Below are 24,870 nucleotides of genomic sequence, written 5' to 3'. Positions count from 1 at the left end.
GATGGGTGGGTGGGGGTAGGGGTAGATGGAACCATCCAGGTGAGAGGTGCAGAGGTGGGGTGGGGGGCAGGTAGGAGTCAAGAACAATAGCTAGTCTGTTTACTGGGGCTGCAGGGGGGAGGGGGGAGGGAGGGAAGATGTGGGGCAGAGAAGACAGCTGGAAGGGTTGAGATCCAGCTAGACTGTAGATGACACCCAGCAGCTTGGCATTTCCGGGTCTGAAGGTCAAGGATGAACTCTGACTGCAGATACAGCTGGGGCAGTTGACTGCACAAGGGTGTCCCTGAAGCCCTGGGTGTGGCCGACCCTCCTGCGGGGCCTGGAGACCCAGAGCAGGTCTCGGGCAGTTGCGGCTGCCGATGGGCCAAGGGGAGGGCCTCTAGAGGGGCAGGTGGGAGCCACGGGGCTCAAGGCCGCCGGAGACCCAAACCCCCAAACCCCGGACAGGTGGGACGTGCAGGGGCTGGGGCTACTCCGCCGGCGAACTGGCTGCCCCCCTTCGCGGGCGCGGGCAGCAGATGGCGCTGCCGGGCTGCTTTCTGTCCTCGTGGCTCCGGGAGCGTCGGGTTGAGCGGCCAACCAGGCCAAATTCGATCCCGAGGCCAGGAGGACGCACGCTGCGACCCCGGGGTCTGGAAGGCAGTCTGGGGGGGGGGGTGATGCTCGGCCCCCGCTGCCCAGCAGATGTTTGGCCACCTGGGGCCAGGACCGGGGCGTGGGGTGGGGGCCCGATGGCCTCGGGCTCCGACGCCGAGCAGGTGCTCACCGCGCCCGCCCTGGGCTCCAGGCCGGGGCCGGCGAGGGCGCGCGGAGGGGAGGGAGCCCGGGGGGAGCGCTGGAGCGGCGCTTTGAGGATGAAGGGCGCCGCGGCGGGCCGGGCAGGCGGGCGTCGGGGAGCGGGCGCGGCCCTTCCCGGCGTGAGCTCATCGCGAGCCGTGCGGCGCACCCACCGCGCCCAACCTCCCGACCCTCGGAGCCCGGGGCTGGCCGGGCACTGCGGGCGCGGTGGGCGGGATCGGGCCTCCGGGGAGGACGCCCCGGGGGTCAGAGTGCGGTGGGGGCACTTCTCAGGGAGCCCAGAGGCCGGCTGTTCACGCTCCAGCTGCGGGGCTCGGAGCGGCCCTTGTACCTGGGCTGACGTCACCGCCCGTCCCGCGGCCCCGCCCGTCCCGCGGCCCCGCCCGCGCCAGTGGGGCCGCGCCCATTCTTCCACTGGCGGAAGAGAGGCCTCCTTCCCCAGCTGGGTCCTTGGCTTCGGGGAGGGCGGGGCAGCCAACCACCTGCAGGGAGAGGGGAGGGCCCCAACGTCCCCTCCCCCACCCCGCCCTAATGCCCCCAATCCTGCCTCTCCTGCAGTTTCCTGTTAGGGCTGACTCGCGGGGACAGGCCTTATCAGTGGCGCCCGAGACACCCCCTCGTTCTTTAGCCACCAGCCTGCCCACTCTGTCTCCAAGACTGACCTCAACAGAGATCAGGAGCAGAGAGGGGCGGGCGTCTGGGAGGAGCGTCCCCGGGGTAGGAACCTGAGCGGAAATCATGGGGAGGGTGGGGGTGCAGGGTGGAGTCCCTGGGTTTCAACCTTCCACCTCTGGGCCACACTAAGTCCTCAGACCCCCAGAGGAATAGGTGGAAGAGAGAAAAATCCCCCTCCCCCCAGGGCCTCCCCATCAGCTACAGCGTGTCCCGTGCCTCTGAGCCGAGAGGACGTTCCTGCTGGACCTTGCAGGTAACGGCGTGCCTAGTGGAGCCCCCTTCCTGCCCAGCGTGGGCAGGCTAGTTTCAGCCCCTGGGAGTTCTGTGAGGGGTGTTGGAGCGGGCTCCGGTGCCAGGGGCTGAACTGGGAAGGGAGGAGGGAGACGCACAGAATCTCACCCCTGCTAGGCATCAGGAGGAGGGGCCGCTGCCACCTGCGACCGAAGGTGGGGAGCTGTGGCCGGCACAGGTCCCACCCTTCTCAGTCAAGGGCCAGCCCCCTGGCCCTTGGTCACTACCCCTGCACTGGGCTGGCAGGGTTCTTGACTTCACCCTTCTTCCCCCAGCTGTTTCTGTGTGCAAACACCCCATTAGACGGGCTCGGTGGGGGTGGGGGTGGGGCGCTCTAGAACGCTTTGTTTTCCTCCTCTGGCGTCAGGCGCTCTGGCCTTTTCTCCTCTCCACCGGCTCCAGGAGTCCAGCCCCCTCCCCCTCCTCTTCCCCCACTTCTATTTCAAGCTCTCCTTGGCTATTTATAGCTACGTCCGCCAATTGCGTCAGGCTGAGTCTGGCTTAGGCCGGCCCCATGCCAAGGGTGCCACCACCCCTGTGCGGGCAGCTACCTGGCCTGCTGGGTCCCAGGCGGCCAGGTGTGTGTGTGTGTGTGTGTGTGTGTGTGTGCGCGCTCACGCGCACGCACCAGGTTGGGCGGATGGCCCCCTGGCTGGAGCTCAGATGTGGGCTAGGAGCTGAGGGAGCACAGGAGCTGGGTTAGGGGTGGTAGCCCCCTAATTCAAGACCGAGGTGGGGGGAGGAGCTTTCCCTTCTGTTCCTGGAAGTACCTGCTGGGCTGCCCTGAGAAAGGGCCTTTCCTGCTCTGGTTTCATCTTGGGAATTTGCAAAGAGCCAGGGAGAAGGCTTCCACAGGGCTGCACAGGGCTGCGCACGGTGGCCTCTGCCTCTTCCCTCTGGAATGAACCGAACCCAAACTGCTCTGGTCCTGTCCGACTTCAGGAAGCCCCTCTCCACCCACCCCTTTCCTTCCTGAGACCGCCCCACTCCCAGCCCCTCTCCTGGTGTTCCCCAGGAACGGGGTCATTGGAAGATTTGCTCAGCTTTGAAAGGCTGGAGGGGCTCCCCAGGCACCTGCTTAGTTGGTAAAGCCCCACCCCTGGCAGCACCCTGCCCTGCGGCCTGTGTATGTGTGTGTTTGGGCAGGGGAGCATGTTTGTCTTTCCCCCAGCCCACTAAGACCTCCTTGGGGCCCTGGGCCCTGGCTCCCACATCTCAGCCTGGGGCCCTCCTGCCTGACCAAGACTAGCTCTGGTTCTGTCCTCGGGCCAGTGCTTTCTGTCCTTCCCCTCACCTCCATTAAGCTACCGCCACCATCGTCAGGGCCTGGCCACTCCTTCAGAGATGACCTTGTGTCTGGAGACCCCAACCCCAGGGCCAGGAACAGATCCTGGGACTGCCTCGCCAGCCTAGACCCCCATCCCCTGACAAAAGGATAAAGATCACTCTGGGGGGTCAGCTGGAGGAGCCCTGTCCACTGGGAGGGAGAACTTCGCTTCCCGCGTGCTCACGCTAGCCACACAAGGCAGCCCCCGTAAGCTCCACTAGCAGTCAGCCTGTTTGTCCGGGACCCACCAGCCTCTGTGCCCCTTTCTGGAGAATGGGACACCCAACTGCCAGTTTGCATTTTTTTTTCAGACCCTTGGGGGCTCCGTGGCTTCTCAGGAAGGACCACTTTTCTGTGAACAGATGACCCCCTCCACCCCCCTTCAATCCAGAGCCAGACACTCCCCCTCCCATTAGACCTCACCGTGGCCAGAGGTAGTCAGCGTCTGCCTGAAGCCCGCGGCACGCAGTCCCACCTCCACGGTTTCTCTGTGGCCCTGGCTGCAGTGTCCCCTTCACTACACATGCCCCAGCCCTCTAAGTCCAACCTGGCCTTCAGAGGCCAACCCCCTCGCCCCAAGCCTTCCCGAGACCCAGTGGCTTCATGCTTCCCCAAATCTAAGCCCCTTTATGTCTGAGCCTCAGAAGCACCGTCTGAGCTGGAAGGGGCCTGAGGGGCCACTGAGGCTGGCCCCTTCCAGGACACCTCCAGGGACTGCTCAGCTGGGATGAGCAGAGCCCAGGGGTCAGGAACTGAGCCCACCCCAACTCTGCCCCGACTCTGAGGGACGTTGGAAAGTCATTTCCCCTTGTTAAAAAATAAAATTCAACTGAATAAATTTGAAGATCTAATTGGCTTTATTCAAAGACTCATGAATTGGGCAGCATCCCACCTAGCAGGTAGAAAGAAGCTCTGGGGAGTTGTACAGAATGGAAGGTTTTTATAGGCAAAAGGGTTGCGGGGGACAAAGAAGCTGAAAGTGGACTATTTCAGGAAGGTCACCTTCCCTCAGGGAAGGCAGGGATCTTATCCAGCAGATGACCTCACTGGTGCTGACCAGGAAATTCCAGACTGAGTCCAATCCTGGGAGAGGCTGAAACTGCAGTTAGGTTAGGTGTTAAGTCTTGGTTTGCTGGTGGGGGGCTTAGCACAGGTGACTCCATTCTGGGCCTGTTGTCTCTCTTTCAGCACCTCCTTGGGCCTTGGAGAGGGCTGAACTGGGTCTCTGCAGTGGTGTCCAGCTCTGAGCCTGAGGTTTATACATTGAACATTTACTGATCATCTTCTGTAAGCAGGACTGGGTGACCTACACAGTCTGGTGATAGGATGGAGGTAAGCACACAGCTGTAATATAAGGTAGACCAGCAGAAGTGCACTATATAATATGTTACTACTTACCCACCTTCTTTCCCTTCCTCTTCGCCTTCCTCCCATTTACCCATCCGTCAACCTCCTGTCCACCCAGTCACCTACCCACCCAACCACTAACCCACGCAGCCAGCCTCCCGTTTACTCATCTATCCACACATCTACACACTCAACTATCTACCCACCCATACAGCCATCTCATCCCCCCATCCATACACCGTTATTCACCTGTCCACTCCCTCATCACCCATCGGCCCAACCACTAACCCAGCCAGCCCTGGATTGTAAGTGCCTGACAATTAGTTTTTCTGATTGTTAATATAAGTGCCTGGCATTAATCTTTTGATTGCTGAGACATTCACTTCGAAGACATCCATCTCAAATAAACACGTTGCCAGCTACCCAACTAGATGGAGAGCCAGGCTGCCCCATCCATGCAGTTCTGCTCTAGAAGGTCCTGGGTGACCTGATAATTGACCACTCTAGAAACCCCAGCCCCCATCCCAACCCCAAAAAGTTAGAGACCAAGGTCCACGCTGCCTCCCTCTCTCCCTGCGACCTTGCTGTGCGGCCCCAGGTGTGCATATGCCCTCCAGGACCTGTGAGTAATAAAGCTTCCTCAGAGCCCCCTGATGGTTCTTGCTGAAGTGTGTCCTGTCATCATAGGAAGGACCACCAGGGCCCGTCCAGCCACGACGTTGGCCCCTGTGGGGAAATGCGTCTGGCGGCCCACCACCAGTAGTACAGGCCCAGGGGAGGGCCTGGGCATCCCAGCATCGCTAACCACAGGCCGAGACCCACACAGAACAACCCTTTATTGACCATGTACTCACCCATCCAAGACCCATCAAGAGCCTAAAGCTCTTGACCAAGGGGGGGTGGGGAGGGAGAGACAGAAGCAGGCAGGATGCCCGGTGTTTACCGAGACACCTTGGGACAGTACCAGACCGTGTGGCCAAGAGCAGGTGGAGGTCTGCGCACCAGTGTGCAGGTCTGGCCTCACCACCTGCTTCCTTCAGCCCTCGGGCCAGTTGACCTCCAGGAGCCTGAGCAACTTAGTAGATGGCCTCCCCCCACCCCACGTGCATTCTTACACTGCCCCCAGGGTCCTTTGGCCTTCTGTGCCCCAGCTGGTCGTCCTGGGAGAGGCACCATCAGCCTGCGTCCTACGCTGCAGGGGCTCACATGCCTCAGAGTGGGAGGCACCACTGTGCTGCTTGAGACAGCCATCAGCTTTCTTCCAGTCCTGGGTTTTATGGACCCCAAGGGGCTGCCAGAGTTATAAATAGATGTTCTTAAGCTAAAAATAGCCTTGCTTTAGCGACAGCCCCATGCTTCTAGTTTCCGGCCTCTTGAGGGCTCCTAGGGATGCTGGATTCAAGGACCCTCCTCCTCCCGCAGTCCCTGAGAGGGGCCAGCTGAGCCCTTTCCCTGTCTCCTGCTTCCTCTTCTCTCCCAGCCTCCTGCAACACGCACATCCTGCACACACGTGTGGGCACTCATGTGCACACGCGCGCACCTACACACACACGCAGATCTGGCCTGCGTCCCTGGTTTGGGCTCCCTGCCACTTGGAACTAGGAAAGTGTCCCTAGGAAGAAGCAGGCCAAAGCTCCAAGAAGGCTCAGACCCCCTTGGAGGCCTTGCACCGCATTAGCCAGAGGGCCGTGGGGCTGAGGGCACAGACCTGCCCGGCAGCCCCCCTGGAGCCTGGGAGACCTGTTCCCGGGAAATGCCCGGAGTGTGGAGTCGTGCAGGCACACGGTGAGCTCAGCACGCAGTGAGCTCAGTACACGGAGCCGTCGTTATAGTAACGGCCAGGGAGGCGTTGGAGTGACCCAGAGGAGTCATGTCTGAAGATCTGTCCCAGGAGAGCATTGCCTGAACGCTGCGAGCCGCGGCCGTCACCACACTGGGTGGACTGAGCGCAACCCTGCCATCGGGGGGCTGCACGCTCGCGGCAGTCGGGCGGGCTGACTCCAGGGAGAGGAACCCCGGGGCTGGGGACAAAAGTGGGTGGGTCACCCCAGTACCTCCCACCAGATACCCTCGTGTGCCTTTGGTCCTTGTAGCACATGCATGGATTCTTTCAACAGATCATTTAAATAATTAAAAAGCTAGTTGCAGACATTCTGTAGCCAGACCCCCGTTTCCGTTGAAAGGGAAGGCGGTGGTGTGGTGTGCTCAGGCTTGTGCCCACACACGCACACGGAGCCCTGCCGAGATGCAGCCAAGTGTTCCCGTGCTTATGCCCGGGGAAGTGGGTGAGGGGCAAAACGGCATTTTTATTGGACATAGTGGTAACTTTTTAAAATTTTCACTAGCAGGTAACAACAAACAAGGGTGTTCTACATTCTAGGATGCAGTGGGGCCTTCCTCACGCGGGGCCCTCCCCCAGCACAGTCCCCCGCCCTGCCCAACCTGCCCTCGGGGTCCCAGGGGCTGAGTCCTGGGGAAGTTGGTCTTGTGGGCCCAATGCCCCAGCCTCCTGGCCTCAGGAAGCCTCCAGGGCCGCTGCCCCACACTCTCCATTCCAGCCTCCCACCAGCCCGAAGAAAGAGACAGCCAGAGACATGGAGAAAACGTCCATCTCGGGATTTATTACAACACATTGTCTCCAAATACAAAAGAAGGGGACAGGACAGGGAGCAGAGTGTGGCCGCGCTGGGGGAGGGGTTCTGAGGCAGGAGCGGACCGCCCAGTCCAGAGAGACTGGGAGCCATGCGGGGGACCTGCCACCTCCCCTCCGCTGGACTTTCCAGCAAATATTAGGAGGGGGCGGGGTCCATTCTGGGGCCACCCCCAAAGGCGGGGGGGGGGGGGGGGGGGGGGGGGAGGGCTGAGAGACTTGGAGAGGGCTGGGGCCCGCCCCGGCCCCACCTCAGGCAGTGTGTGGAATTGACCGGGGAGGGGCTTGTGCCAGGGCCCGGTCCCCCCGGGACAGGAGAGGGGGTGGCAGGGACAGGACCTCCCCCCACATTGCAGCTGCTCACTTTGGGGTGACCAGTGCCTCAAGAGCAAGAGCCCCCCACACTCCAAGACCGAAGTCACAAGAGATGCTGGCAGCCCTAAAGAAAGGGCAGAGGGCAGAGAGAGGAAAGGACCGGGGGCTGCGGGACCTGCCTCCAGAGTTCGGGGCCCAACCAGTGGCCCCAGACCACTGTCTCCTGGACAGCACAGGGGTGGGGCGCGGAGGTGGGGACCAGTGCATCCTCCACACCCAGGGTCATCTCAGAAACCCAACGCGATAGACAGACAGAAGGCAAGTTTACATAATCAATCATAATAATAATTAACCAATAATAAATACTTAAACCTCTAATCCATAGATTGCAAACACAACGATGATAGCTTATTTTCTTGGGGAACGGGGTGGGGACAGAGGGAACAGGAAGAGGACTTTTGCTTAAAGGAGGGATGACAGGTGCACAGGGCGGCAGGTCAACAGAACAAACGGAAGAAACAACCAGAGGGGCAGCTGCCCCGAGGACTCGGCCCCGCCCAGCCGCCCTCCTGCCAAGCCCCTGGCCTCTTCCCAAGGCGACCAGCAACCCCCACACACACTAGACTCTAGGACATCTGAAGGTTGGGGGACATCTACTCCTGCCTCCAAAAGCCATGGGTCCCAATGACCCAAGAAGGTGTGGGGCGGGGGGCAGCTGGGGCTTTTTCCCTGCCTTTACTGCCAGGCTGGCCCACCTGGGCCCAAAAGCCACCTGGCATATCACCGTGAAGATCCCAGGGAGGCTGCAGAAGCGAGAGCTCCCCAGGAAAGGGCAGTGTGGGAGTGCTCTTCTCCAAGGACCCCGTGGGGCTGGGGGCAGGCATGGGGGACACCTGCATCTGCCCACATCAGGGGCCTTTATCTGTCTGGAGACGTCTCTCCCGAAGCTAAGGACCCCCATCCCCTGGAAGCGTAAGGGTCTGACAAGTGCTTAACTACCCCCTCCCAATGCAAGGCAGCCAACTCCTCATGGAGGCCCTCCACCTGCAGGAACACACCTGAATTCCAAGTCTGGCCTGGGGCCTGGGGGCTGGCTGGGGGAAGAGCCCAGAATGAGACTCTAAATCCATCTGCCCTCTGGCCAGTGGAGCCAAAACTGGCTAGCCCAGCTCCTCCCGTCTGATACCCCCAGGGGCTGAGCTCCTCTCCTGTTGTCCCCCCCCACCTGGCAGGTGGTGCTAGGCAGCCCCCGCAGAGTGGAGTTGAGGGGGGCAGCGTCCATGGAACAGCCTTGCTGAACCCGTGAAACTGGACATGGGCTCAGGCAGGACTCGGGGGCATCCCACCTCTATCCCTGCCCTGGGGACCCACATCATCTGACACGCAAGAGCTCCGTTCACCAAGCCCCTGTCCTGTTCTATCCGCAGCCTGTCCGAACACCCTCGCCTCTCTAGGCCCAATACCAGTCAACAGCGACCGGGCAACGGGGAGGGGTTGGGGGGGCGGCAGGGGGGCAGGTAGTGGGGGTGCCTCCGGCTGGCAGAGCTGCCTTGGTCACACCCCAGCTCCTGGGACACTTCCCCCACCTAGACTTTGGTGCAGAGCCCGAGAAAAGAGCAGAGGAGGAGGAGTGGAGAAGAGGGGGCAGGGAGGGACAGGGAGGTTCTGCGGCTCAGTTTGTGGCAAAGTTTTTTTTCTCCTTTTTTCCCCTTTTTCTTATGTAAAAAGTGCACGAAAGCTCGGCAGCCTCTTTGCAACGGTCAGCAGTGTTTCCTGGGAGAGGGGGGGCGGGGAGGGGACCCCAGGCCTGGCACCCCAGCTTGGGACTGAAGGTGGCCTCATATTGCTTAGAAACGAGTGTTTCAGTTTAAATACCAGACAGTAAAAATAGAGCTCCGAGGACCGCCCGCACTGTTGCCAAATCATTGCCAGAATGAACAGCTTAAATAAATAAAAAATCGAAATATTTACTTCTCGATAAAAATCGCAGTAAAACCATTTACCTTTCTTTGCATTATATATAATATATATTTATAGTGGGCCCGGCTGCTGGCGGCCCAGACCAGGGAGCCGAGGGCAGCGGAGCGCCGGGCGCGGGTCCCCGGCCGCCGTCAGGACACCTCGATGACCTCCACGCTGCCCGAGAAGCTGGCCTGCTTGCCCAGGGCGGCCAGCTCCTCGCCGCGCGCGCGCCCCTCCACCATGCCCTCCTCGAACTCCATCTGGCAGCTGCGGCGCTTGAACTGCGTCTCCGGGGCCGCCGTCTCGTCCGGCCAGCCGGTCCGCGCGTCCCGGGCCTCGGCCCTGGCCGCCTCCCGCCGCCGCAGGTCGCCGCCCCCTGCGCCCTGCGCGCCTGCCCGGCCGAAGGCTGCAAACCGCGCGCCGCCCGCGCCCTGCGCGCCCTCGGGGCTGAAGCACCAGGGCCCGTCGGGCGACGGCGTGCCCGGAGAGTCGAGCGGCGGCGCCCAGCTCCCGGGGCCCACCGGCTGGCCGGGGCCGGGCAGCCCGGGCGCCGACAGGGCCGAAAGGCCGAGCCGCGGAGTCTGCCGGGCGGCGTCGCCGAAGTTCAGGCCGAGGCCGTGCGCCGGGGAGCGCGCCGGGGAGCCGGCGGGAGGCCGGGGCCGCCGGCGGAGGCGCGGGCGCGTCTCCGGCGCCGCGTCCGGGCTGTCGGGGCCCGGCGAGGGCAGGCCCAGCGCGCCCCCGGACGGGCTGTCCAGTTTGCAGAGCTTGGGGGCCTCCCCAGGGTCGGGGGGCCCGGGGTCGTCGGGCCGCCGGCTGGGGGCGTAGGCCGACTTGATGTCCAGGGAGAAGGAGCGCTTCAGGCGGTTGGTGTCCTGGAGGCGGTCGGAGGAGAGGTGCAGGCCGCGCAGGCCCTGCTGCAGCGCGCTGGTGGCGGGGGCCGCGGGAGGCGCGGGCAGCTCCCCGCCGGCGGGCGCGCCCTCCCTGGCCGCACTGGCCGCCGCGCTCCCGGTGGCAGCGCTCTCTGAGGTAGGTGGTGGCGGCGGCGGCAGTGGGGCGGCAGGGCCCGGGAGGGGCTCGGGCGTCCCCGGGTGGGGCGCCCCGTCCCCCTGCAGGGCAGCCAGCAGCTTCAGGCTGCGCTCGTACTCCAGCAGCTGGCCCAGGAAGTTGAAGTTGGGCGAAATGGATGGGCGCCGGTCCTTCACGAACCTGGGGGCGGGGGGCTGCTTCGAGACGGGGCTTCCTGCCCGGCGCCCCCGCTCCTCCTGCTCCCCCTGCTCCCCCCTGCCCATGCTTGGGCACACAGCCGATGTGCAGACCCACCCCGGAGTGCTGGAGCCCGGCTCGGGCCTCTCCCTCCCGGGCCAGGGCCATTCCGCCGCTCGTGGGTGGAGAGGGGGCGGGGAAGGGCCGGTTCCAGCCTTAAACTTCAGGGCCCAGGAAGAAAGGAGAGGCTACCTGTAGGCGTCATCGGAGGACATGCCCATGGTCTTCATGATGTAAGCGATGGCGATGGTGGCCGAGCGGGAGATGCCAGCCAGACAGTGGACGATGACTTGGCAGCTGGACAGCTTAGCTTTATCTGGAGGCAGGGCCACGGGGGCCGGTGAGGGCTCAGGGTGCCGGCGCTTCCCTAACCCAGGCAGGGGACCTCACCGGCCCTACCGCCAACGATCCCAGTCCCATCTCAGGCCCAAGCACGGGGGTCGCAGTGCTTCTCCCCAGCGTCCTGCCCGCCCACCTACAGGAGACCCCCGCCCCGCCCCGCCCCTCACCGATGAACTCGATGGACTTGTCCAGCCAGGGCAGCAGCTTCTCGCAGTAGTTGTCGTTGATGGGAATGCGCATGAAGCGGCTCTCACAGATGAAGTCCGGCTTGGGGCAAGAGTTGCTGGCGTTGAGGACATAGCTTATTCCGTTCTGGGTCATCAGGTCCTGGAGGGACGGGAGGACAGGCTGCACAGGGGTGCCCTGGAGGTGGAAGCCCCTCCCACTTCCACCCTGGAGCTCAGAGCCTCTGGGGGGGGGGTGGGGGGGATGGGGATGCTGGTCTCCGGCAAGCGCCACCCACAGCCTGAGGTAGGCTCCCAGGAATGTTATGGCTGCCTGGGCGGTGGCTTTACCCTCTTCCCTCATCACAATTTTAAAACACGGGATTCTTTCAGTGCTGGCCAGGGGCCCAGTGACATCAGCAGTGTGGCATGTGGGCTCCGCCGCCTAAGGGGCTGGGAGCTGCTTCTCCACCCAGCCCTGCTCCGGTCCTGCCCCTGTCCCCTCACGTCCTCGTGCCCCCAACCCAGGCTTCTCCCACACGTTTATCCATCCCCTCATTGGCTTTCAGCTCCCTTCTCCCCACCCCCCCAAACCAGCCCAGGAGCTGCATCTGAGCTCCTGCCTCCGCCCCCCTCCCCCTGCCAACGGCCAAAGCCCCAGCTGTGCACACACCTTGTTCAGGACATCTTTCTGAGAGCCCAGGTAGAGGTGAGGCAGGATGCGGGTCAGGCCCACACTGGGCACAGGCAGGCAGGGCTGGGAGAGGCTCATGGGCAGCAGGGCAGCAGGCTTACCCTCACAGAGGCCAGGGAAGCAGGAGGAGAAGGTGGCAAAGCCCCCTGCAGGAGGAGGAGCAGAGGAGACGTGAGTCAGGCGGTCGGCTGGCTGGGGCACAAGAAAGAGCCCAGGGCACCCGACCACCCCTACATCTCTGGCCACAGCCTGGACCCCCAGCCCAACGTGATGCCAGGGGGTGAGCCTCTGGCCTGAGCACCTGCAGTCAGCGCTGGGTGCCGGAGGGCTGCTCTCACCAAGTCGAGGCGCGTGCTGTGCTCATATACGGCCTGCCCCTACACCCACATTCCTCCCCAGGCTAATTAGGAGCTGGTCCTGCTGAGGACGCCGCTGTGATGCCCATAAATGTGGGGTCGAGGCTGCGGGCCGGCCTTGCACGTGCAGGACCCAGGCAGGGGTGGGTTCCGACGCCATGGAAGGCTCCTGTTGAGGGTGTGGATCTTCTGTGCCGGTGGCCAGGGGCCAGCCTGGGCCTTCCTGCCTCTCCCCCTGGGCTGATGCAATCCCTCCCTGACTCTAGTTGGCTGGGAGCCCCTGGCCAAGCGTGGGTGCCAGGACCAGGAGGCAAGGGCTTCTGAGGGGCCCTCCTGCCCCTGGGCATGACATCACCTACTGGAATTGGCACAGCCTGCAGGGGCACCTGTGCTCTAGTTAGGGCTCCCTTCTGCCCAGAGGACAGCACCAGAGGATGGGCTAAGAGCTGGGAGCGCCGGGGATGGTGAGCAAGCAGGGCATGCAGCGGGCACACATTCTACACGTGGTGGTGTGTGCCCACTGCCTTCCCTGTGCATCCAAGTCCTGGGCCACAGGTCGATGGAAGGAGCCCCTCCGCTGGCCTCAAAGACCCAAGTGGGAATCCCTAGCACATCTCTGACTCAGTGAGTGACCACGGGCAGAGCTCATTACACCCCTGGCCTGTTTCAGCATCCTGCCTGCCACATAGCACAGCTGTGGTCTCAAAGGAGACAGGGGCCGTGAAGACGCACTGAGTGCTAACCTGCCCACACCCAGGCGGCTGGGTGACAGCCAGTCCCTGCTAGGGTGAGGTGACACTCCCTGGTGGCCACCCTGGGCCTAACCACACTTTCGGGGGCACGAGGCCTGTGGACATTCCCTGCCCTCAGTGGACTGATCTATTACAGAGTTCAACTAGATGGAGGCCTACCCTAGTGCACCGGAGGAGGCAGGGGAGTGAGGCGGGGTCCCAGGCCACGAGACCCCCAGTGCTCTTTCCCGGTCTGCAGAAACAGCTGGGGCCAGAGACCTGGCTGATTTCCCAGGACACAGATGCCTGGTACCCTCAGCCTTCACCCCTGGCCCAGCTCAATGGCCAGTTTGTACAAACCCCCATCCAGAGTGCCTGCCATGTGCATTCCTTGTGCCCCGAATGGCAGCTTGCCTTTGGCGGGGGGCACGGTGATGGGGGACCTCCAGGCTCAGGGAGTGGAGGCTCCAGCCTTGGAGGAGAAGCTGTCCCTACCCTGGCAACCTGCTGGCTGGACATGGGGAAGTGGCTGACCATCAGCATCGCCGACAACGCAGCTCAAAGGTGAAAGCGACCTGGGTGCCGGGGCTGGGCTCCTGTTCACTGGCCAGAGCCAGGGGTCCCCTGGATGTTCCTGATGGAGGACAACACCCCCCACCCCAGGAGACGTAAGATCTGCAGGATCTCTGCAAAGACTCATCTCTACCATATACCTCCCATGCTCTCTGGGGGCGTCGCCTAAGCTGAGGGGTGGGGGGCTGTATTCCACCAGGAACTTCCCCCACAAAGGGGGATCTCTGGACAGGAGTGGTCCTGCCAGTTTTGACTGCAATCCCTCAGGTAAAGCCCCACAGGGCTGCCCCCCACTCCCCGCAGAGCCAAGCAGCTTGTGGTGACCCCCACAAGCCCCCTATGGATGCCAAGTGCAGCAGAGCCTGAGGCCCCGCCCCTCCAGCGATTTCAGGACCCCCACCCCACCCCACCAGGCTCTGGGTTACAGGAGAGGGCCACCCTGGGTTGAATCAGTGGCAGCAGGCCTGGACCCTCTGCAGGTACTGGCGCTCTTCGCAGGGGGGAGGCGCCCCCATCCCCCAGGCATCCCCAAGGGCACCTTCCTTCAGGCGGGATACCAACCTCCCCCTGCCTCACGGTTTCCCAGCTCGCTGCGCCGCACAATGGAATCCCGGATTCGCACAAAAGCTCATGCCCAGGACGCACCGACTCCACCGACTCCACGGGCACCGGGCCCGGCCACTGCCCCCGCCCGCAGCTCCCACCAGGCGCTCTCCCGCCCACATGCGCGCGGCGCGCCCCGCAGCCCCCTGTGCCGCCGCGGTCCCCGCGCCCCGGGCAGGGTCCGCACCTGCCCACCCTCCCTCCGCGTACCCTCCGCGCACCCTCCGCGTAGGGGCCGCTCCCGCCGCGGTCTCCGGCCAGGGTCCGAGGGCGGCGCGTGCGTGGTCGGGCCGCGGGGGCGCACCGACCCGGCGCCGCGACATCACCAGCCCGCATTCCGCAGCAACGCGCACCCGGGCTAGGGCCGCCCGCCGCTTAAAGGGCCAGGCTCCCTTTCCGTCCCCGCCCCGCTGGACGTCACCGCCAAGCAGCTGGGGGGGGGGGGCAGCGGTCACGGCAGCCGGTTCCGGACCCCAGCGCGCCTGCCCCACTCTGCCCTCTCCTGCTTCCGCGAGCCTCCCCTGTCACCGAGAGAGATCTCCCTGTCCTCCAGCCGCGACATCGTCCTGGCGCTCCTCAGCCCCACCCACCGAGGGGTGGGGTCCTCCCTTTCTGGCCTCCGCTGGGCCCCCTCCCCCTGTGCTAGTGATCCTGGAAAGTCACTTCCCCTTTCTGGCGGGGCAGCATCCCTCTGTCCCACTCAGCCTCGCCTTCCCATGCTCACTGGTTCAGGGGCCGTGCTCGCCTCAGGGGTGGGTGCTGTGGGCCAGGCTCCCAGGCGGCCCCGAGTCTGGGTCCTGATTTGTGCTACTACGAGCTCTTCTCATACGGTGGTGGGTCATGACTTCTGCCTGGCTTGGCCCTCAGGGAAACGGGGGCAAATACTCTAACCTCTCAGGGAGGGGCAGGCAGGGGAGAAAGGGCACGTGGCAGCCCCAAGAGTTTAGCGAACCAAGTGGGGCACGGCCAGGTCCCAGGTGAGCCCTCCTGGCACATCGGAGCCTAGGCCTGCCCCACTGCATGCTGGGTGAGGAGCCCCAGCCTCCAGAGGAGACAGACATTAGAGGTCCTGGGCTTTCCTGGGCAGCCTTGGGGTAAGGAAGGGTGCTGCTCTGGGACCTGTTTCTCAGACTCTCAGAAGGCCTGGTGGCTCCCACTCCTGCGTGGAGACTATGCGCACGCACACACACACACACCACACACACACACACACACTGACATGCGCATGCGTGAACACACGCATACTGGGGTTCCCAGCTGGGCTCCTGTTCTGCCCAGGACACCCGTTAAGAAGCCCAGAGCCTCTGTCCTCTCTCCCTCTTCTCCCTATCCGCTCAGCCCCCAAATTGAGCCCAGGGGGCAGTGGTTGAATCAGAGAGCCTGCAATTCTGTGGCCTCGGGTTCTCAGAGTTCACACACATGCACACAAACCCCACATCCCACCACACAAGCAAGCACGGATCACCAGCTTCCCAGAGCTGTGCGTAGATGCACAGATGCCCTCTGACCGCGTAGACCCAGGCACGCGTGTAGATGGCAGCACGCACCCTGCACACGATGTGGACCCACCAGGAGGCATCCCAGGGGCCGTGGGGAAGGTCCATCCTCCCAATGGTGGGAGCCCGGTGCCCACGGACCACCGCACGGGGTGTCTGCACATAAGGGGCTGCTCAGGGCAGACATGGTGAGTGTCCAGAAGTGTCCTGTCGGCGGTGGGGGGGGGGGCTGACACCCTCTTCAGCCCTCTCCATCCTCTGCCCACCTGCCATGGCCCCTGGCAGGAGCACCCACAGAGGCCTCAGACCTGGGCAGGGAGGGTGTACAGCCCTGGGACAGGCCAGCTCAACCCAGCCCTGGGACCTGGGCCACCTCTGGGAGGCGGGTTCTACAGAAGTGCTCAGCCCCTGCCAACAGGAGGAAGGAATCATCAAGGACCAGGACGGGGCCTGTGTGTGTGCGCGTGTGTGCAGGGGTGTGTATGGGGGGCTTCCCAGCCTCCAGGCTGCCTGGGCTGCTTTTGGGGAACAGGAAGCCCTATAGGGATCTCTGCTGGCCCCCAGGCAGGGGTCGGGCATCCTGTGCTGACTGCAGCATTCAGAGGGACTCCCTGTCCGACCAGTTCTGCTCGGATTGGGGTTTGCAGAGGATGGGGGCTATGTCCCCTCTCTCAGACAGCTAGAGGGGCAGAGACACATCTTTGCCTAGGTCCCTTCCCTCCTCCCCTGCCACGAATGCATTTAGGGGTTTCCTCCTGCCTACTGCTTCACCTGCTACTGGTGGGGTAGGCCCATGGTGGAGGGGGTTCTGGAGTGTGGGGGTCCGGGGGAGGGAACAATGGAGCCTTGGAGAACTCCAGTTACTGAGAGAGCACCCCGCCCCCCAACACCACCCCAGTAGCTGCTGGTCTCTGGGCTCAGAGAAGAGAGCAGAGTTGGACCCAGAAGCTGACTCCCCAGATGCCGCCACCCCCCCCATAGCTAAGCTCACAGTGAGGAGAGAGAGGAAGGGAGGAGAGGGCGCCCCAGAGCCCCCTGGCCCGGGTCTATCTGGAGCTCACCCGTGAGGATGGCCACGCTGTCGAAGCAGCCGTCCAGCTTGCTGAGCAGGATGGAGAGGAAGCTGTCCGCAGCCAGCACGCTGGCGTCCCGTGTGCTCTGGTCATAGACCACCACGTCCTGCGGCTCTGTGGCCTCCACCTGGAGGCCGTGAGGGCAGAGGTCAGGGCACCGCTGGGCACCTGCCAGATCCCCCATCCCCTGCTGCCACCCACTGCTACTGGTCAGGCTACGGCAGGGAGGGGCTACGGCCCCCTCGCTGCATGGAGGGGAGGGGAGGGCTCTCACCCGCCCACCCGCCTCACAGCCCACACCTGGACGGGTGTGGATGCCCCAGCCCCACAGGCAAGCCCTCAGAGCGGGCAGAAACAGGGGCACGCTCCTCCTAACGCCACGGCCTCACGCCCAGGCACCTGTGCTAAGGGAACAGATGCTATGGGCATGCACCATGGGCCGGGCCCCCGTGGAGGAGATGCAGGTGAATGTAACAGGGTCCTTGGGCGCACACACAGGTGGCCATGGTCACAGGGATGTGCCATCAGGGTGGCTGAGGCAAAGGGAAAACTGTCCCCTGGGTCACTGGGAGGCACATTTTGGGGCTTCTGAGGGTGGGGTGCCTTTGGGTCTGGGCAATTCCCCAGCCAGTGATGGGAAAAGTGGGGGCTGCTGCAAGAGCCCTCCTTAATTCAGGAGGCAGCCAGAAGTTGGGGTTCCACTGCCCTCCTCCCATCCTGAATGCCCAGCCTTGGGACCAGATGCTGAGCAGCTTTTGCTCCGAGTGGCTAATGCCCTGCCCCCCAAGCACACTCAGCCCCTAAGCCAGCTGAGCCGCCAACCCTGGGCTGGATGATGTCACCAGCAGCCAATGGGATTGCGCTCTGGCAGGGAGTCCTCGCTGGGGGTGATTAATCACCGGATTCCCCTCACTGAGGCTGCAGGGAGCTGGTTCTGGCCTTGGCGGGGGCTGTGTCCTGGGTCCTCTCACATCCAGTGCTGCTGGCACAGGGCCTGTGACTGAGACCCCTCCCCAGCTCCGGGCTGCTGGCCATGTCACTCCCCCCACTGGAGGTGCCCCCACCTTCCCAGGCCACAGGGCCAGTGGTCCTTCCCAGGGCTGCACTTGATGCTCCTGGCTAACAGAGACAGGACTGTCCACTGCAGGTGACCTGGGACGTTTGGGGGGGAGGGGCACAGAAAGAATTCTGGGTCACTCAGAACTCTAGGGGAAAGAACTGGGAGGCTGGGCACACGACGGCTCAGCATAAGCCTCTTGGCCCCCCTTCCTGTCTTCCTCTGGGTTCTCACAGCACTCGGTGTGCGCCTGACCAGCTGCCATCCTGGTCCACTGCCCCTCTGTGCCCCCACCCCACCCCTGTGCCCCTCTCTGAGCCCTGGGCTGGGCCCCAGGGACACCGCCCAGTCTTACGTGGGGAGACCTCTCCTCGGGGGCGGAGTGAGGACCCAGACAGGGTCAGCAGGCTCTGGGCGGGAGGGGTGATGAATTGTATCTGGGGAGACAGGGTCAGCAGAGGGCCTCCGGGGGAGGCACATTTGTGCACCGTAAGAGGAAGCTCAGGGAGGGGGGGTGGGAGCTGCCTACAAGGCCCGAGGTATGGAACAGCTCAGAACATTCTGACCCTAGGAGCTCAGTTTGGGTTTGAGGGTGGGGGGGGGCGCACCCAAGCAGAGGGCCCCTGTGTACCTGGCTGGGGAGCTCTGCCCTTGCCCCTGGAAGTGATGGGTGCCTGGGTGGGGACGGGGGACAGGGCGTGGGTGGCAGGGGCCAGGTACCTGGCCGCGCACGGCTGGCTGGATGAGCTCGGCGATGGTCACCTTGCCCTGCTGCAGCCGCCGCTTCACCAGCTTGGAGCAGCAGATGTTGACGGAGCTGAGCACGTGCCCACTGCTGTACTCCACGAAAGAGCGGCTGTCGATGACCAGCGGTCCCCCAGGTCCACCCCGCAGCAGGCTGGCCAGCTTCCTGGCATCCATCACCTTCCGAGGGAGCCGGTCCCCGGCCATGGTGGGGCAGTGGGCAGTGGGGAGGGGGTGAGCCCCGAAGTGAACAGGGGCTGCTCTGCAGGCCAGGGATGTGGCCTAGAGTTCGGAGGGACTGGGCATGGTGCCAGACCTGCAGGGAGAAGCAGAGGGTCAGCAGGGCTGCAGGCCCCCAGGGGTGCACCCGGCCAGCTTCCCAGGCAGGGCCAACCTCCAAAGGGCCCATGGTGGGACCCAAGGGCACCGGAATGGTTGAGCCTGGCAGGCACCCACGGGGGCCCTTTCTCCCTTGGGGCAAATCGGCAGCCCCTCTGGCTCTATGAAAGCCAAGTCCCCAGACATCTAAGGTGAGTGAGGTGGACCACTGGACCAGGAGAGCGGTCACGAATGGTCCCATCCAGCACTGCACTGTGCAGGCCACGGCGACATCCTCTCAGTGGGACAAGCAAGACAATTGGGGGAACCACAGAGGGAAGCACTGGGCTGGACAGGCAGGACAGGCCTGAGGACCCCTCCCCTGGGCCCTTGGGTTCATGGACACTCATTTGGATCCGGAACCCTTCATTCGGCCCCCAAGGCTTCTGTCATTCCATTGCTGGGATGCAGATGTTCCCCCTCTCTGGCCTGCACGTCTTATTCTCCAGAACTCTGGGCGAGGCAAGGTCCAGAACCTGCTCCCTGTCCCAGCACATGGCCCTCTCCAGCCCCACCCAGCACAATCCCTCCCTGCCGACCATCTGGACCCGGAGGAAGGGGGGTGGGGCTGCCTCCCCACGTTGCTGGGCTCCTGGGGCAGGCGCCGGCCAGGGTGCTGCAGGGTCTCGGGCGTGGAGGCGGGGGTCCTCTGTTGCCGCCATTGTCCCAGTCCTGCAGCCCGAGCTTCAGTGCCTGCCATGTGGGGGCTGCACAAACGGTCTGGGGCCGGTGTCTGTCTCCCTGCTGAGCGCGTCACACGCTCAGAGTGGAGGGGGCAGCATGGCAGGGTGTGCCAGGCACGGTGCAGGCCTGAGGTCCGGGGGGACCCTTCTAGGGGCTGGTAGGTCCCAGGATGGGGTGGGATGGGTGGCGCCCAAGGATGAAAGGCAAAGTAGGTGACCCAGATGTAGGACTCTTGGGGGTGCGGGGACTCTTGGCCTGGCTGTAAGCGATCTTGGCGGAGGAAGTAGGAGTAGATGGGGACAGGGGGACCCCAGATCCTGGGGTGGAGACCCCTCTTGTGGGTTTGGTGCTAAGCCTCTGCCACACACCTCCCACCCCCACCCCACCCACCTGCCAGGCCCCACCTGCCCTGCCGCCTGCCAGGACTGGCCTTTCTTAGGCCCAACTAGCCTCCCAGCCCAAAGGGAGGCGCACAGCGTGAGGATGAGTTTACTTTAAAGATGGGGAGACGGAGGCTTGGGGAAGGGGTGGGACCAGCCTCAGGTCACATCACAGTCAGGACCCAAGGCCTCTACCACTGCCATTCAATCGGGGTCTTCCCTCCACCACACCCCCACCCAGCTCAGGCACGGGAGAGGCTGGGGGACAGATGTCAGAGGGGGGACGCCCTCAGCAAGCCCCCAACCTGCAGCTGCAGATGGTGTTGGGGTGAGGCCCCCTGAGGGCACTTGTCACACTTGAGGCGAGCTCCCTGGGTGGGGATGGCGGAATTCACAGAGAACTAGGCGTCAGGCAGGGTGTAGACCGCGTCTGCTGGCTATGGGCAGCCTTAGGCTGAGCCACTGGAGCTGACCCACGGAGAAGTGCCCAGGATGGCCCTGGCCAGTGGGCAGGGCCTTGGGATCCCATTCACAGACTCCCTGCTCCCCACGCAGGTACCCGGGCTCCTCCACGGTGGGGGTGAGGCGTGGGGCGCACCTGGGGATGCCGTCCCTCCTGAGGGCCATACCAAACAAGGTCAACAGCAGAAGGGCCCGTCTGCCAAAAGGGGTACCCCACATGCTGGGGGGGGGTCTTAACCGGCTGGGAGGGTCCTGTCTGTGGAGGGGGTTCCCCACCTGCCTGGGGGTCCTCACCTGCTGAGGGGGGTCCCAGCCTGTGTGGTGAGGGGTCCCCAATTCGACTCCTGTATGAGGTGTTTGAGAAGCTTCTAAGTTCTAAGCTGCCCCTTGTCAAGACTGTGGCAGACAGGCCGCAGCTACCGGGCCCCCTCCCACAAGCCTCCTGCCCTGGATGTGTGGCCAGGAGCCCAGCTCAGAGGCCCAGTCCCTGAGACAGATGCAGTGGGGGGCAGAGGGGCGCTCACGGTCCCTATCAGGTGAGGGCAGACTTTCCCACCTAAAGCAACAGAAGCCAAACAGCACTTCAGGGCAGGGACAAGGGAAGGGGCTGGGGGAGAGGTCCTTTGCCCTCCCTGCAGCCGCTGGGCACAAACACTGCCCTCAGGTCCTTAACTGGCCGGGAGAGGAGCTGGGGTGTGGAGGGGCGCCCGCTCCATCTGCAGGACAGGCAGGGAGGCAGACTCAGGATGAGGTGGGGAAGAGCTCAGCTGGGCTGCAGGGCTGCAGGACAGGGGCGCGGGGGGCGGGGTGCTGGAAGGGTGGGCCGCCACGCTCCCCTGCCCAGTACCTGGTCTCAGCCCCACTCCCCCAAGGAACTCTCCAGCTTGGCCCTATTACCCGCTGTAGTATTGTTATTTGTAGCCGAGGGGGACTCATTAGCAAGTTAGCACCTCCGTCGTTGCCATGGCAACCGCAGCTCCTGGCAGGGCCGCCGCCAGCAGGCTGGCTCTGCAGAACGGCAGGGCCCGATCCTTGCTTCTTGCAGGTGCCCAGTAGCTGGGGCCTGGGATGACCCAAAGCCCAGGTGTGACATTCCTCCAGCACCCCCCCCGCCCCCCTGCCCCACCTGGTCCCAACCCTCCTTGCTTGCCATGAGCACCCGTGCGCACAGGCTCCCTTGCTCCCACCTTCGGGACGCCTTCTCCAAGTGGCCAAGGTCTGGCCCAAGCGCGCCTCCCGCAGGAGACCTCTTGCACTGAGCTGGCCTCCCGGGAGCGCAGCCTCACCCCCAGGGCCTCCTTGATCTAAAGCTCCCGGGGACAGACCCTCACCTGCAGGGGGGGGTGGGGATCGGGGCCCAGAGCTCAGGCGGGGGTGGGGGAAGCTTAGGACAGTCTTGGGCCGACGAGTGGGGCTAGAGCAGGCCAGGCGGGCACAGAGGAAACAGACATTGTAGGGTCTTGGGCCTCTCTAATTTCAAGGACCCACTCCAGGCTCACCCCAGACCCCATTCTTGGGAACTGAGGGGAAACGGTACCTATCACCTGCTATTCCAGAGCCTGGGTACCGGTGGGACGGAGACACAACCCCGTACACCCCCAAAGGGCTCGTTGCTGAGGAGACTGGGCAGTTCCCAGTTGAAAGGCCGGAGGCCCCTCCGCACCTGGCTGGGCACTGCCTAGGAGGTGGCAGGCAGCCCCCCTTTCCCTGCAAGGCCACGTTCATGGTGCAGCCTGGCTTCTGTGCAGCGCGTGCTGCACGTGCCAGGATGTGCCCCTTCGCACACTGTCCGCACACCGTCGGCTCACCTCTTCCCCACGATCCACGCCAGCCCCTCATGCAACTACTCACACACACACGTGTGTGCACATGCATGTGGTCACTGGGTGCAGCCATCCTCACCCTTTGCAAACCAAATTCCCCCAAGCCCCAGGTGCCAGCTCCAAGATCTCTTTACACTGTTGTCTCTCCGGGCCTCCATGGGGCACATTCTTGTCCCTGAGCATGGGACAGGGCATGGCCAGAAAATTCCCAACTCCCAACCGACGGCGTCTTCACCAAGGCCTTCTGCTCAGCACCTAGTGACAGGGAACTCACTACCTCCAGAGACGACTGTCAGGACTGTCAGCCATGGGTGGACTGTGGCTCTCACTCAGAGCAGTGTCCCCAGCCCGAGTGGTGCCTGGCACACATAGGCAGGCCCTTGGGAGGATCTGGCAGTGGGGGCCCCCACGATGTTGAGATGTCCAGCTCACTGTGACCCAGGGGCACCTCAGGAGGCAGAAATTACTGCAGCGAGGCCAGGACAGAGACTGGCAGCTCATTTTCCCCTCATCTGCTCTCATCAGGGACCCCAAAATGCTCTCACCCCTGCCCCCCTCATCTCTCTAGGCTGAATGGAACAGGGCCAAAGCTGGCCTTTACTCTGTCCCGGAGGGGCCAATGGCAAGGCCAAGCAGAGCCAACTTGGTCTGGGGAGGCCACGGGCCTGGGAGACAGTGGGGTGGGGGCCCTGCCCCCTCTGTTCACAGGGGTCTGGGCAAAGCCTGCAGTAGGAGGTCTCAGCATGTGGGTCCTTAGAAGGGCATGCTCAGGACCCTACACATCTAGGTTTCTTCTGTTCCTGCCTGGCTTGTTCTAGTCCTACTGATCTGCAGGACTTCTGGTCACCGTCCCCCTGTGCTACATACCTGGACCATCCCGGGACATCTACCAGTCACTGCCTGGAGCGGTCCAGGCAGAGGTGGACTCAGCCCATGCAGTCCTGGTGGTCGGAATCTGACCCATGTCCCTCTTGCTGTGGGTTTGGCTCCTTCCTCTCCTCTCCCTCTGAGCTGCAGCCTCCGGAGATGCAGCCAGGATACCCTCTGGCTTCCACGCCCCCTTGGGCCCTCTGTCCAGGTGAAACATCTGGGCCCCGAGGTCAGCCTCAGCTGGAGAGGAGAGGATGCTGGGTCGGGTTCTGGAGCAGAGGATGACTTCAAGCATCTTTCTGCATCTGCATGCATGGAAGCCACTGTTCCCAGGGGCAGCCTCTGGGGCACAGGAGCCTTCCGGAGGGCTGAGGGCAGCAGGGGACTAGAACCTGCCCAGCAACTCTCCTGGAGCCCTTGGCTGACTGCAGGGGGAGGCATTCAGTCAGACTTCAGGATGAACTCCCAGCTCCTGGTCACATGATCTGCCCTACTGGGCAGGTGCTTATTAAGCATCTGAGGAGTGAATTCCTGGGACATCTGTCCTCCCTGAGCAGGGTGGGGGCATTGGATGCTACGCTCCTTCCCTGAGCTGCCCTTGGAGCAAGGTCTGAGGGAGGCAGTAGGGAGTGCACACACACCCTCAGACCTCCACTCAGACCCCCGGGGGCAGGGGACACAGCAGGTCACTGCTTCCCTAGCTGGCAGCACCCCCACATCTGCCCCAGGCTGCACCACAACACTGTGGGTGCCACATTAGACCCTGCCACCTCTCTCCTCCACCCCATGGAGTCCCCCTGCACCCTGCAATCACTGCAGCACCCAGGGCCCCAACTTGCCTCCTGCAGAAGCCAGTACATTTTTACAGCAGGAAGTCAGGAGGCAAATTCTCCCAGTAGGGGTGACCTGATGGGGGCTGGGCCCACTGTTGCCCCCTCCCCTCCCATCCAGACTATTAGGTACCCCTCCCCACCAAGGTGGGCAGATAGGCTGAGGGAGGCTGGTTGCACTCAGCCTGGCAGTGCCAGCCCCTCCCCCAGCACCCGCTCTGCCTCTGCAGCAGGCTGGCGGATGGTCTTTATTCTGCAGAGGCCAGCTGAGCACCCTGAGGTGGGGGTACCCGTGGCGCCCTGGCCAGACAGGGGCCATGGATCTGCAGCCCCTCTCCACCGAACGCGGAATGGGCCCTTTCCTGAGCCTCCCACAGGCTAAAACCCTCCGCTCCTTTGGTCAAGGCCTGCATCCCCAACCCGCGGGGGCAGGGACGACCTTCTCCAATTTGGGGCCTCCATGGCGGGGTGGGGGGCATCCTTGGGAGTCTGGGGCTCTCGCAGAGGTCCGTACAGGTCCACGCTGGATCGCAAGGGGCCAAGGTCCTGGGTCCTTACTGCATGCCCCTCCCCCCACAAAATAAGAAGGAATTTCGAGGAGAAAGGCGGCGAAGCGGGGGGAACCAGCGTGGACCGGGCCGGGGTCCGCTGGGCTCTGTGGGAGGCGGGGGAAGGGCTTCCCGGGCCGGTCCGCGGCGTCCCCCTGAGCCGGGCCGCTCACCTCGGCGCTGCCTCCTCCTCCCGGGCGTCCGCCCGGTGCAGCCGCCCCAGCGCTCCAGACGCGGCGCCCACCGGGCCGAGCCCCCTGCCCGCGCCCCGCGCGTCCCCGCGTCCCCGCTCGGCGCCCCCGCTCACCTCGCCGTCGCTCGCGTCCGGGGCGCACGGGGACCCGCGCCCGCTCAGCGCGCCCTCTCGGCCGCGCCGCCCATGGGCCCGGCGGGGGCCCGCGCAGCCGAGGCAGGGGCCGGGGGAGCGCGCGGGC

General features: G+C 63.8%; 1 protein-coding gene across 2 annotated transcripts; it reads right to left on the bottom strand.

Annotated features, from left to right (window-relative positions):
• Window positions 1-7,041: 7,041 nt before the first annotated feature.
• Window positions 7,042-24,831, bottom strand: DUSP8 (dual specificity phosphatase 8). 2 transcript variants are annotated; one of them, XM_032414593.1, is made up of 7 exons: window positions 24,744-24,831; window positions 18,438-18,777; window positions 16,649-16,787; window positions 11,808-11,974; window positions 11,138-11,297; window positions 10,821-10,944; window positions 7,042-10,571 (listed from the first exon to the last, which is right to left on the bottom strand). In XM_032414593.1, exons 2-7 carry the CDS (start codon window positions 18,666-18,668, stop codon window positions 9,515-9,517), a joined length of 1,878 nt encoding a protein of 625 aa, XP_032270484.1. In that variant the 5' UTR covers window positions 18,669-18,777; window positions 24,744-24,831; the 3' UTR covers window positions 7,042-9,514. The 2 variants fall into 2 exon arrangements, with proteins under 2 accessions (XP_032270484.1, XP_032270485.1); XM_032414594.1 differs by lacking the exon at window positions 24,744-24,831 and adding an exon at window positions 23,056-24,598.
• Window positions 24,832-24,870: the final 39 nt, after the last annotated feature.

This window comes from Phoca vitulina, unplaced genomic scaffold (genome assembly GCF_004348235.1).
Source record: "Phoca vitulina isolate PV1807 unplaced genomic scaffold, GSC_HSeal_1.0 scaffold16, whole genome shotgun sequence".
NCBI lineage: Eukaryota > Metazoa > Chordata > Mammalia > Carnivora > Phocidae > Phoca > Phoca vitulina.
Note: the sequence above shows the minus strand (reverse complement) of the source record. Positions and strands in the feature narration are given on the sequence as shown.

Coding starts and splice junctions, on each gene's coding strand:
- DUSP8 (XM_032414593.1), bottom strand. CDS start 18,668: ATGGCCGGGGACCGGCTCCCTCGGAAGGTGATGGATGCCAGGAAGCTG. Junction 11,975..16,648: donor CAGCGTGGCCATCCTCACGG/GTGAGCTCCAGA, acceptor CTCCTCCTGCAG/GGGGCTTTGCCACCTTCTCC. Junction 10,945..11,137: donor CAAGTCCATCGAGTTCATCG/GTGAGGGGCGGG, acceptor CCCTGCCTCCAG/ATAAAGCTAAGCTGTCCAGC.